The 12,175-nt window shown below is 41.6% G+C and overlaps 1 protein-coding gene across 1 annotated transcript; it reads right to left on the bottom strand.

Annotated features, from left to right (window-relative positions):
- Positions 1-9,173: 9,173 nt before the first annotated feature.
- Positions 9,174-10,544, bottom strand: LOC137292007 (uncharacterized). Its single transcript, XM_067823559.1, has one exon. It carries the CDS (start codon positions 10,542-10,544, stop codon positions 9,174-9,176), a length of 1,371 nt encoding a protein of 456 aa, XP_067679660.1.
- Between the last annotated feature and the right edge of the window lie 1,631 nt (positions 10,545-12,175).

Below are 12,175 nucleotides of genomic sequence, written 5' to 3'. Positions count from 1 at the left end.
ATGAATGGATGATGACACCAACAATATGCAAACAATTTAAGCTTGGCCTGCCTTACCTGTAGCACCCACCATACACATAACATGCCTGACGCTATACAGCAGTGCTCCCACTATGCAAGGCCGCCCTGTAAACAAATCAAGAGATCGATGAACCGGAAAACCTATTCTATTTACGACTTCTGTGTTGAAGCATAGACATGACAATAATAGTAGGGGAAGGGGGGGGGGGGGGGGGGGGAAGGGGGAGGGGCGAGAGGAAACACGTCTGCCATTTTACTATTACCCAGTCGTCAAGACTCGTGAAGACCCGGATAAGAAATTGTCTTCAGTAACCGGTGCTCAAGGCTACACAACGGATCGGGTAGTCAGGCTCCTTGACTTGATGCTCATGCTGTTGATCACTGGATTGTCTGGTCCAGACTCGATTATTCAGAGACCATAGAGCTGGAATATTCCTGAGAACGGCGTTAAAAACATACATACCTGATTGACAACGGTACGAGAGAAAGAGTCTGTGTGGACATACTCACGAAATATATTTATCCATAAAGTTTGTTCTGTATGTTGTAAGTACCAACTTCTAAAATGCCACTCATACAGACAAACCTATTATCTGATTTACTCATTATATTTATATATAAAGAATATTTTTTTCTCTCTAGTTTCTCTCTCTCTCTCTCTCTATATATATATATATATATATATATATGTGTGTGTGTGTGTGTGTGTGTGTGTGTCTGTCTGTCTGTGTGTGTGTGTGTGTGTGTCTGTGTCTGTGTGTGTGTGTGTGTGTGTATAGTGGCATCTTCTTTACCTGAACTACACCTCTGGCTTTATATTCCTCTGGGTACAGGGAATACTGTTTTAGTATATTTGGATAGCAACTGTGTCGAGTCTGTATGGGACAGGGATTGGAGGGCAGCCTAGCGGTTAAAGTGTCCACTCGCCAAACTGAGGACCCGGGTTCGAATCCTCACATGGGTATAATATGTGAACCTAACTCTAGTGTTAACCGCCGTGATACTGCTGGGATATTGCTAAAAAGGCGTAAAACCATATTCACTCACTCACTGTACGAAGACGTCCTTTATATTCCCTTCAATTAACCTGCTAACGCACACGCTACAGGATAAACTGCACTGGAGGGCAAACCTCTTCTGTATAAGAAACGTTAGTCAGGATGACCAGTGTGCCATGATAGTTAATCTACTTTAGCATCTGCAGTACGCCATCAATAGGATGCAAGCCAGATAAGCATATTAATTAACAAATTAACCAGTCTAGAAATTCTAACTAACCATGTTCTTCGTATGTCTTCTTTCAGGAATTTTAGAGTGGGTTGCTTGATTGATTAAATGATTTCCCGATAATGTTCTGATCCCTTGATTCGCATGGACATTAACCATCACAAATACACCGTTATTTTTATAATTCTTTCTATTACACATGTAAAAAAATAATCCCACTTTGATATTTTATCTGTTTTATTGTCATTTTTGAAGTTATTGCACGCAAAATTGTATGAGGCTCTCTGAGACCAGTTTGGGTTTTTTTGTTTTTTTTCAATAAAATGTCATTGTGTTAGAACTGACATGCAAACATTCAATTTGCGCGCCTGTTTCAATGTTAAATTTCTTTAAACATCGCTAACCTTGTTAAACGTCAAAGACATACAAGATCTTCACGAGAAAGCCATGTGATTCAATTTCATTCCACATCCAAATCATTGCCCGAAATGCGACTTATCCAAATACACCTTTCATCCATTTAAGTCAGCCAATCCACAGGACGTGCCCACCAAGCGCACCCTTTCACCATGTTTCTTGAAACCTATAGAAACGGCAACATTAGAACCTCAGAATCAATATGGGGTTGCGTATTAGGACGTTCTCCTTGTGAAAGTCTCGAATGTGACTCAAAGAAAACAAATAAATGTGGGCGAGCTTTACGTGGAACATCCCACGTGGATGTTAACAAAAGAGATTGCCGGAATTTGGGTCTCTAGACTAACGGTGCATTATCAAATGGAGCTCTGTGATGGTAGTCATGTTTCTCCGTTTCCCAGGAAACGCAAATCATTTGAGGAACCAATTATCGCTGGATCCGTCCGAATGTGCTTTGCCTAACAAACTGAAAGAAAACATCGAATTGCATTCAAGATGACTGAACATTACGACCACCACATATAAATGTGTATGCACTACGACCACCACATATAAATGTGTATGCATTACGACCACCACATATAAATGTGTACGCATTACGATCACCATATATAAATGTGTATGCATTACGACCACCACATATAAATGTGTATGCATTACGATCACCACATATAAATGTGTATGCATTACGACCACCACATATAAATGTGTATGCATTACGACCACCACATATAAATGTGTATGCATTACGACCACCACATATAAATGTGTATGCATTACGATCACCATATATAAATGTGTATGCATTACGACCACCACATATAAATGTGTATGCATTACGACCACCACATATAAATGTGTATGCATTACGATCACCATATATAAATGTGTATGCATTACGACCACCACATATAAATGTGTATGCATTACGACCACCACATATAAATGTGTATGCATTACGACCACCATATAAATGTGTATGCATTACGACCACCACATATAAATGTGTATGCATTACGACCACCATATATAAATGTGTATGCATTACGACCACCACATATAAATGTGTATGCATTACGACCACCACATATAAATGTGTATGCATTACGATCACCATATATAAATGTGTATGCATTACGACCACCATATATAAATGTGTATGCATTACGACCACCACATATAAATGTGTATGCATTACGATCACCATATATAAATGTGTATGCATTACGATCACCATATATAAATGTGTAGGCATTACGATCACCATATATAAATGTGTATGCATTGCGACCACCACATATAAATGTGTATGCATTACGATCACCATATATAAATGTGTATGCATTACGATCACCATATATAAATGTGTAGGCATTACGATCACCATATATAAATGTGTATGCATTGTGACCACCACATATAAATGAGTATGCATTACGATCACCATATATAAATGTGTATGCATACTAGTTGTCGAGGCCTAGTATGTCGGACGCCATTGCCTCGTGAGTATATCAGCAGTTATTAAATATTGACTGGAAACGTAACAATGACGACAAGTATTAATACGTTCTTGTGAAGGGTCACAAGCGACTGAGTCGTCTTCGACGTTTTCAAAGCATACGATAGTGGGTCGGATTCCGGGAAATCCTAGTGACGTTTCTTGGTTCCTTAGTATCAGATCATTGTCGTAAGTTTCGACATAGTGGTAAACGTCTAATGGCCTGCATCACTTTGGGCTTTCTTCCTGCATCAGACAGGCACGTCTTGATGCATTTGGAAATCTGTTCAAAGCGGTTTAAAACAGACCCTCACTCCTGAGAAGTAGTAAGTCACTTCCATAATTCTATACGTGTATAATTACTCATATAAAAACATACACAGAGATACACACAGAGATGGGCTACATAAAAACACAATCGACGTAAATCCTACATGGGGAAGAAATAAGTTCCTGGATAGACCGTTTTTCATAGGCTTCGAATTCGTTAATCAACTCGGTGATGGCATCTGTCGGTACTGAAAACAACTGTGGAATATTTTTCGTAGAATTCCAGTAAACAGTTCTGAAGTGGAACACGCAGTCAGAGGTTTCAAATCACGATAATATGTCAAATGATCTTGCGGTCGCTTCTCAGCCTATGAACGAATATCTTCCTGCACTTGTTTTGACCCTTCAGTTGATTCGTGGTGTCGAGAAGATATCAACTGTGACAACTCTAGTTATTTGATGGTCGCGTCGGCTCTAGTAATGCATGTAGTTGTGAAGATTAGAATATACATGTTCCCTCCTTCCGGAATGACTATGTTAACAGTAGTAATGGCTGGGCGAGATACTAACATCAGCAAACTCTCAACATAAAGCGACTCTTAAATCTTCCTATTCATTGTTGAGCGTAAAGCTCCTGTGCCCGAGTAACAGTCCAGGTATGTAACCAGACGATTTTTCAAAACCCCACTCATTCATAAAAATAAACTGTGTTTTGGTTCGTTTGTTTATGACGCACGCACTAATATTCCAGGTACATGGCGGCGGACTGAGAGTAAATAAATCTGGACACGTTAATCCTGTGATCAGCATAATGGTTTATGAGTACATGAGTCATGATCTTGTTAGTCGTCTCTTGCCACATGCATGGGTTGCACGGATCTTCACGGATCTTCACGGGTACATGAAAATAAATAGTCACGATGCGTTCATGTGAAGAAACAAATACTGATTTTACGAATGCTTCGTTTTGCGCGTTTTGTCTTTGTCGCAGAATGTTATTTGATTACATATGTATCGAAGCGTACATAAAAGTCTTGTCAATATCGCCGTACATATTGACATAATGGGGCCGAAACAATGTCAGTGAATGTTTAGTAAGGGCGATGGATCAATACCTGCAGGGGCCATCATATTGGGGTCACATATACGACGCCACGATAGTCTACTGTTGATTTAAAGTGGAAGCTGTCTTATCCGGCACTCATTGGGACTGGGGAAATAATCCGTTTTCGACAATGTGCCGGATAGTAGGGCTGATGATAGATGTATAAGCCACGGAAGGGACTTGGATTTTATGCCGGTATTGACAACTTGCTGGATTAGACAGATGCCGGTTTTGACAGCTTCCACTGTACTTGCTTAGGGTTCTCTTTCGTACTGCTCGCCGGTCAGCCTGTAAAGAACTTCTCGCTGTTTAAAACACCTGCCGAAAATTGAGCCAAACAGGACAAATATGGCTGAACAGTTGTTTGTCCATTCACAACAACCAGGTCGTTTAGTCCGGCAAGCGTGAAACTGTCCGGCCAATGACTAAAGCACACCACCCACGCACGCATGCACTCACTCACGAACTCACGCACACACACACACACACACACACACACACACACACACACACACACACATACCGATGATGGTTATGTATTGTTATCAATACATATCGGGGGCGGTGGGGTAGCATAGTGGTTAAAGCGTTCACTCGTCAAGCCGAAGACCCGGGTTCGATTCATCACATAGGTACAATCTGTGAAGTCCATTTATGGTGTCCCCCGTTGTGATATTGCCAGAATAGTGCTGAATGCGGCGTACCAATGTATTTGTCCGTAAACATGGTGCAACAGGTGATATTGTGATATTGCCAGAATAGTGCTGAATGCGGCGTACCAACGTATTTGTCCGTAAACATGGTGCAACAGGTGGTGCCTAACTCACCCTAATCTTTACCTCATGTGGTAAAAGTGTTACAGCTGAACCTTTCACGGTGAAGTAGCCCTGCTTTGTTTGTTTGCTGGTTGTTCAACGAGCACATAACAATATCCCAGGTATATGGTGGCGGTCTGTAAACTGGCGAGTCAGGACCAGTGATGAGCATCGATCTGCGCAATTGGGATACGATGACAGGTGTCAACCAAGTCAGCGAGTCTCACTACTCGATCTTCTTAGTCGCCTCCTACGACAAGAATGGATTGGTTAAGATCAATTCTAGCCCGGATCTTTGCGGGTAGGTGGACCTGCTGAAGACCAATTCTAACCCAGATCTTCGCGGGTAGATATAGTTTGGCATGAAATGCATGTGGACCCGGGTTTTTGTAAATAACTCTTCATCCAATGATCCAATCGATCTCAAACTTTGCAAGTGGATGTTTTGTATTTTGTGGATTTGTACGAAAGAATCTGTCTATGTAACTGTAAATGGAGGAGGGTGTGTGTGTGGGGGTGTGGGGTGTGTGTGTGTGTGTTGGGGGGGGGGGGGGGGTTGCCAATGGCCTGTAAAAGCGGCAGTGTTAGGTCAGAAAGGTCAACGTTTGTCAATGTAGGTCAGCTCTCCCCGTGACATATATGCAGAGGTGTCACAGGTCTTGTTGTTCAACATGAACCACAAAACCCATTGGTGAGAATTATCCTTTAGGTTAAAATGTTAATGTTATATTTTGTTTATGCAGTACCTAAGTGGTAATGCATTTAAAGAACACAGAAACTATATTTACACTAAATGGTTACAACTCAACAACTGTTAAAGGCCCGTTCCCTCGGACACAAGCACACACACAATCATGCACACTCATTGAAGAAAAGATATAATGAAGACAAACGTGTTATGTTTTGATATCGTTCACATTCCAAATTAAGCAATGCTTGCCTAATAGCTTTAAGCATATAGATAGTTAATATTTATATTTTCATGATAATTTTATGTGAAATGAGTGTTTCATGTTACACTATAAGTCGTTGAAATTAGTGAGTGCTGTCATTGTATTTATATTTTTATGAGCATATCTGACTGGATATTATTATTATATTATTATGTAAATATTATCATCAAGTTCACTCCATTCTTCCACAGAGGAGTTATCAGTGTCCAGACGAATGACAACTGGATTAACTGTTTGATCCTTCAAGCCATCTTTGAGCCAGTACTCTTTCCCTACCTTCTTGACATGTTCAGTGTCACATTTAGAAGTGTTGACAATGTGCTTGACATAATTCAACTTGAATGATTGATTTTTTTCGGGCCAGTGTACTTTTAAGATCTCCCCAGATAAGTCCGACTGGGTTGAGATGACAATGGTACGGCGGTAACCTCAAGACCTTATGGCCGTGTTGGCGTAGCATGTTGTAGCATGTGATATATGTGGGTGTAGATTTGTTAGTTTTAATCAAAGAGTACAACTCCGGTTTAGTGGCCTTAACTGAAAATTGTATATTATTGTTGTTTGTTAGCCATTGCTGCATATCTGACTTCTTTGTGTTGGACACCTATTGTTTGGATCTCGAACACTGTAATAGGGAGCACTGTCCATGACAAAAACACTTTTGTCAGGCGGAGCTGGCAACAATTGTTCCCCAACATACTGTGTGAAAACCGTTGAGTTCTGTATGAAAGTCCCTACCATCAGTGCTCTTTGACCTAGATACTACATCACACCCAGGTAGGAATCCACGGTGGGAACCAGCATAAAGAACGATTAAACGTTCACCATTGCCTGTTGGTACCAGTGGAAGCTGTAAAAACAATCATCTGTCTAATCCACTAAGTTGTCAATACCGGTATAAAATCTAAGTTCCTTCCGTGGCTTGTACATCTGTCATCAGCTCTGCAATACGACACATTGTCGAAAACGGACTATTTCCCCAGTTCCCCCGGATTATTTCCCCTGGCGGATTAGACAGCTTCCATTGTAAATCAACAGTAGGCTATCGTGGCGTCGTATATGTGACCCCAATATGATGGCCCCCGCCGGTATTGATCCATCACTTGGATCAGTGGGTAGCCACTGTGTGGTTTGCATTAACCCAGGTCTCATCCAGATATATAGGTTCGAACAAACCCTCTCTCGCCAGCGTAATTTCTCTCAGATAGTTACACCTTATTTTCACAATATCAGATCTCTCACACATTACACGTTTCTGGTTTACCACCTTCTTGTACCTGTATCCAAATTTGAGCAGTAGGTTGCTTAGGATAAACCTAGAAACATTAATGTCGTGATCCTCTGCGAGGATGTGTTTTAACTTTCTTGTGGACAGGACCCTGTTGTACCAAGGCTTAATTATGTAATCATCAATTATACACTTACCATTGATTAAATTCTTAATGCTTGATTAGTTAATGAAGTGTTTAAATACGGTTGTATGAACCCATATTTAAACATTGCATCCCCGCCAGACTGACAGTAATCGCAAAGAAAATATAAGTAATATATTTACTTTGGGGCAATATCTCACATACTGATGTCCCTCCTCCATCGTACCCACGATACACAATTTTCTGTTCATTTAAGTGATGTCTGCGAGTCAGATCAACCGTGAGGTTTACTTAGTTGCATTAGCGAGTGTCATTAGAGAACCAATACACTTTGACTTGTGTGAGCAAGTGTAACTTATTGCGACAATTGCGCTGAGATACACAACAACAATAACAACAACATCAAGAGCTTAATTCAAAACAAGAATCCCCTCAATATATTTGACAGTGTGCCTAGTTATATGGCATGTTGCAATTCCTGTAAAAGGTTAAATGAGTGAACATTTACATATATAATGAAATTCAAAGCAACATGTGCTAGGCGATTCACTTAGTGTTCACCCTTGCATGTAGACCTAAATATAGCTGTAGTTAAAAACAAAACACAATATAGTTTAGAAAGCATAGACAATAGATGCGTGAAGTAAAACGTATTAAAAGACCAAAATGTAATATAAAATTTAAATAGCTCACGTCGCGTTAACGGCGTGAACGACCACCCTCCACGATGACACATGTGATACGTCGCCTTTCTCATTGAACGTCCAGAATCAGTTCGTGTCGGGTGGATGGAGAATATGCCACTGTATAAACTCGCCGATTCATGACATCTCAGAACGCAGCATTTCTCCTGTCATTCCCCCGTTCCTGCCTTTAACATCAGCCCTGAACAGACAGAACAGATCATCTTTCGACAGCGAAGACCGCCCTCTGCTAGTCACGTCGCTGTCCACGACGTCCAGTCCATTTTAAGTCCCTGACATGGATGCTCGGCTGTCAAAAACTGTTCTAACTGGAAACTGGACCAACGATATGATCCATACACAAAACTCGCAGGTACTGATATTTAGTAGGCGTAGCTACCTTGAGTAGTTCTCGTCGGCATCATACTAGGGCTTGCTTTCTTTGTTCTGCTGAATATTGAAGTACTCCATTTTTCACTTTGTTACTCCTTCCGAGGGTCTCACACGCGGTCCTATCACTTATATACCCCGACTGCACGTGTAATTTCGGCTGTATGTGCTGTTTCGATGGACGATGCCATTACTAGGGGGAAATCAAACGTTTTCTAAGACAATACTTATTCGACATAAATTTTGTGAATCCATTTTTGATACAGTCTAAAACGATTTCATGGTTTACGGTAAAATACAAAATCTGAAATTCCACTTGTAGTTGCCTATGATTTCGTTGCATATTCACTTATATGGAAAGGCTTGCTGACTTGGGGCAAGAATGAGTCGTCATGTAGTAAAATGCGCTTGGCTTTCTTCTACGCATTCGCATCATCACGGAGAGTTTGCAAAATCCGTCTGGCACTTTCCACCCCGCTTATGGCAGCCCCTACAACGTATCCATCAAACTCCGAGTATGCATCCCCTGCGAAGTGTAACCGTCCAACGGGTGCTGAAATGGCACCCAAAGACTCCAGTGGAATTCCCGGTTGAACATTGGCAAAGCTTCCCTGATACAGCGGGTCTGTTTTCCATCGGGTTATTAAGACATCTTCCGGTTCAGAAACATTTACTTTACAGTACACTTTTCTCAAAACCTCCATTACCTCTTTTGTAATCTCAGCATCATTCATCTTGCTTATTCTGTCAGCATCCTCTCCAAATGTAACAATTTGAAGTATGTTCGAGTCTTCGGTTGACATGGCATCGGAATTATGGTTAATCCAAACGGGGTAGAAGTTTCTCCTTTCGTGGGCATGAAGAATGTATAATGCGTCATCCCAAAACTGACACGTAATGTCTGGAAACTTCAGAAATATACTGATATAATTTTCAAATCGCACTCTTGCCAAATTGTTTACCTTCCAGTCCGGCAGAGACGGGCTAAATATGACAGATCCGCTTTTGAGAACACCTATGCTAAATGTAAGTAAAACAAATTGTGATATGTATATTGTGCCACTATTTGTCTCAACAATGACGTTAGACTCCGTGTAGTTGATGCTGTGTACAACTTCGTTCAGAATCAGTCGTTCGTCATTTTGTTCAAAAATCTCGCCTGCAAGGTTCGTGATGACCGACTGGAAACCATTCTCGTCTGAAACGTAATACATATCGTCCAGGTATTGTTGCAGAATTCCGTCACTCCGGCACGATGACACGTCGGGAGTGTTGCCATACTGAAAGTCGTATTCGAAAACTTCCGCCACATTCTCCACGGCTGTTGCTGGATCCCACTCTCCCAGACCCAAACAAGTCCTAATGGACATATCACTTTGAGCGCCATTTATCATCCGGGTTGCAATTTCCAACAGTGTTTCCTTTGCTATCGATAGTTTTTCCCATGCCCTTGCACCCACAGTCGTGGTTACATCCTCACCATTCATATATCTTATCAACACATCTTTTCCATCAAGTGTTCGGCCTGAGATGTTGTATTTCTGTATTGTCTGCCAGAGAGGGTTTCTGGCATTCCTTACCAACATCCAGTTCGCTCCAACCTCGACCGTTTTTCCACCAAAGCGAACGGATTTTAACCTGCCACCAATCCTGTTGGAGCCTTCTATCATTAGAAAGTCCGTGATGCCATTTTGTGTTAATTCTTTGGCTGCTGACATTCCTGCTGCTCCGGCCCCAAGAATCAGTACCTTGGCCCAATCTGCAACATGGCTACTTTGTATTAACAACATCTTTACTCTTTACGACCATGTGTCGTTTCTTCGTTATTGCGTAGAACTTTATTTCGGAATGGCACTGTTAAGATGCTACTGCCAAAATATCCGCATGCCCCCTAGATATACAAGAAGGTGTCACACCTCTATATTTTTCTAGATGTCGATACATGCGGCTCTGATTTACATAGAACCTTAGTCGAAAACCACTTGTACTCAGCACTTTATGAACCAAATTATCTTCTCAACCATCAAAGTAATATTCAGTAATGAACATAATTCCAATCTCTACTTATGTGTCATAGAGCAATGGTCTTTGCATTAAGACGGTGGTATAAACTGCAGCTTCAGCCCCGCATTCCTGATAGTAAAGTAATGAAAAGTGATGTTTTAGCGGATCATCACCCTCGGGGCGATAGTACTAGTATCCCTCCAGGAAACCACCAAGTCTAAGTGCTGCTGCAATAGACAGGAATCAGTATGCGTACTAGTCCTTCCGCTGGGTGTTTGGTTGGACCGTTGTCCATGAACGTCGCTTCCCTCCGGCCCAATGAATTTACTGGCCACCATCTCAGCATACATGCACAGAAGCGCCACACCAAGAGATATTATCTGCAGAATACAAATAGTGCGTCATTCATGGCCCAGAGTTGGTAGAATGATTGCATAAATATGCTTTGAGGTCTTCGTTTCTGTATGAAATACAAGTGGCAATTCTCAAATATACTTTATAAAAAAGAAACTTGGCATAGGAAAATTTGAATTTTAAGAAAATATTTGACACAAACCAATCAGTGCTGAATCCTAACATGTGGGAGTATGGAAGCCGACGTTAAAACGTTGTGAAAAAACGTAACATTACTCACACGTCTGTAGTCAATCGATATAACGCACCCTACATGAAATGCAAGTTGACCTGGAGTGCCCCGTTTCACAAATCCCTCCGAAGCCTAGGGTCTCGTAACTTTTCTCGTAGCATTCGTACCGCCTATGCTGTAACATATGAAGTAGGAATGCTAGGAGAGAGTGGTGAAAGGGGGCCCAGGGCTCTTATTCTCGAAACGTTTGTAACCCTAAGAATTCGTAACTTTGATCGTACCCAGTGTGTTACGAATAGGCCTAAAGACGTTCGTAGAGGTACGACCGTTCGAGAATAGCTAGCCAGGATCGCTACATCCGGTTGAGACATCTTCCGTTGAATCATCCACAATCCAAATTCCAGGAGTATGCCGAATCTCCGCCAGACAGCGGCCATTTGCTATTGGAAGTCAGACATTTTGCCAGAGGACCAGTTAACGTCACATCGTTCCCGTTATCAACGTCATTGGTTGATCTTTGGAGCAATGCTCGATGGCACGTTGCGCATGTTTGACATGACTTGGGATACTCGTGAACGAAACCTGCGCCAGCGTAGTCTGCTACCTATGACACTACAAGAACTGCATACAGCACTTCGGAAAAGGGATCAAAACATTCTTCAAGACAGCATTCGGTGTCTCCTTTCTTCTGTGGGTCACCGCTACCAAGCTGATATCGATGCTCATGGGGTGCTCACGCCTGATACTGACATTTTGCTCTGACCATGTAGATTTGATAGCCCGCTGTGGGTTTACCAATCGTTCCTCCTCAATCATATTTTGGAATTTGTA

This window comes from Haliotis asinina, chromosome 7, assembly GCF_037392515.1.
Source record: "Haliotis asinina isolate JCU_RB_2024 chromosome 7, JCU_Hal_asi_v2, whole genome shotgun sequence".
Classification (NCBI taxonomy): Eukaryota; Metazoa; Mollusca; class Gastropoda; order Lepetellida; family Haliotidae; genus Haliotis; species Haliotis asinina.
The sequence above is the reverse complement of the archived record's forward strand: the minus strand, read 5'-3'. Positions and strand labels throughout refer to the sequence as shown.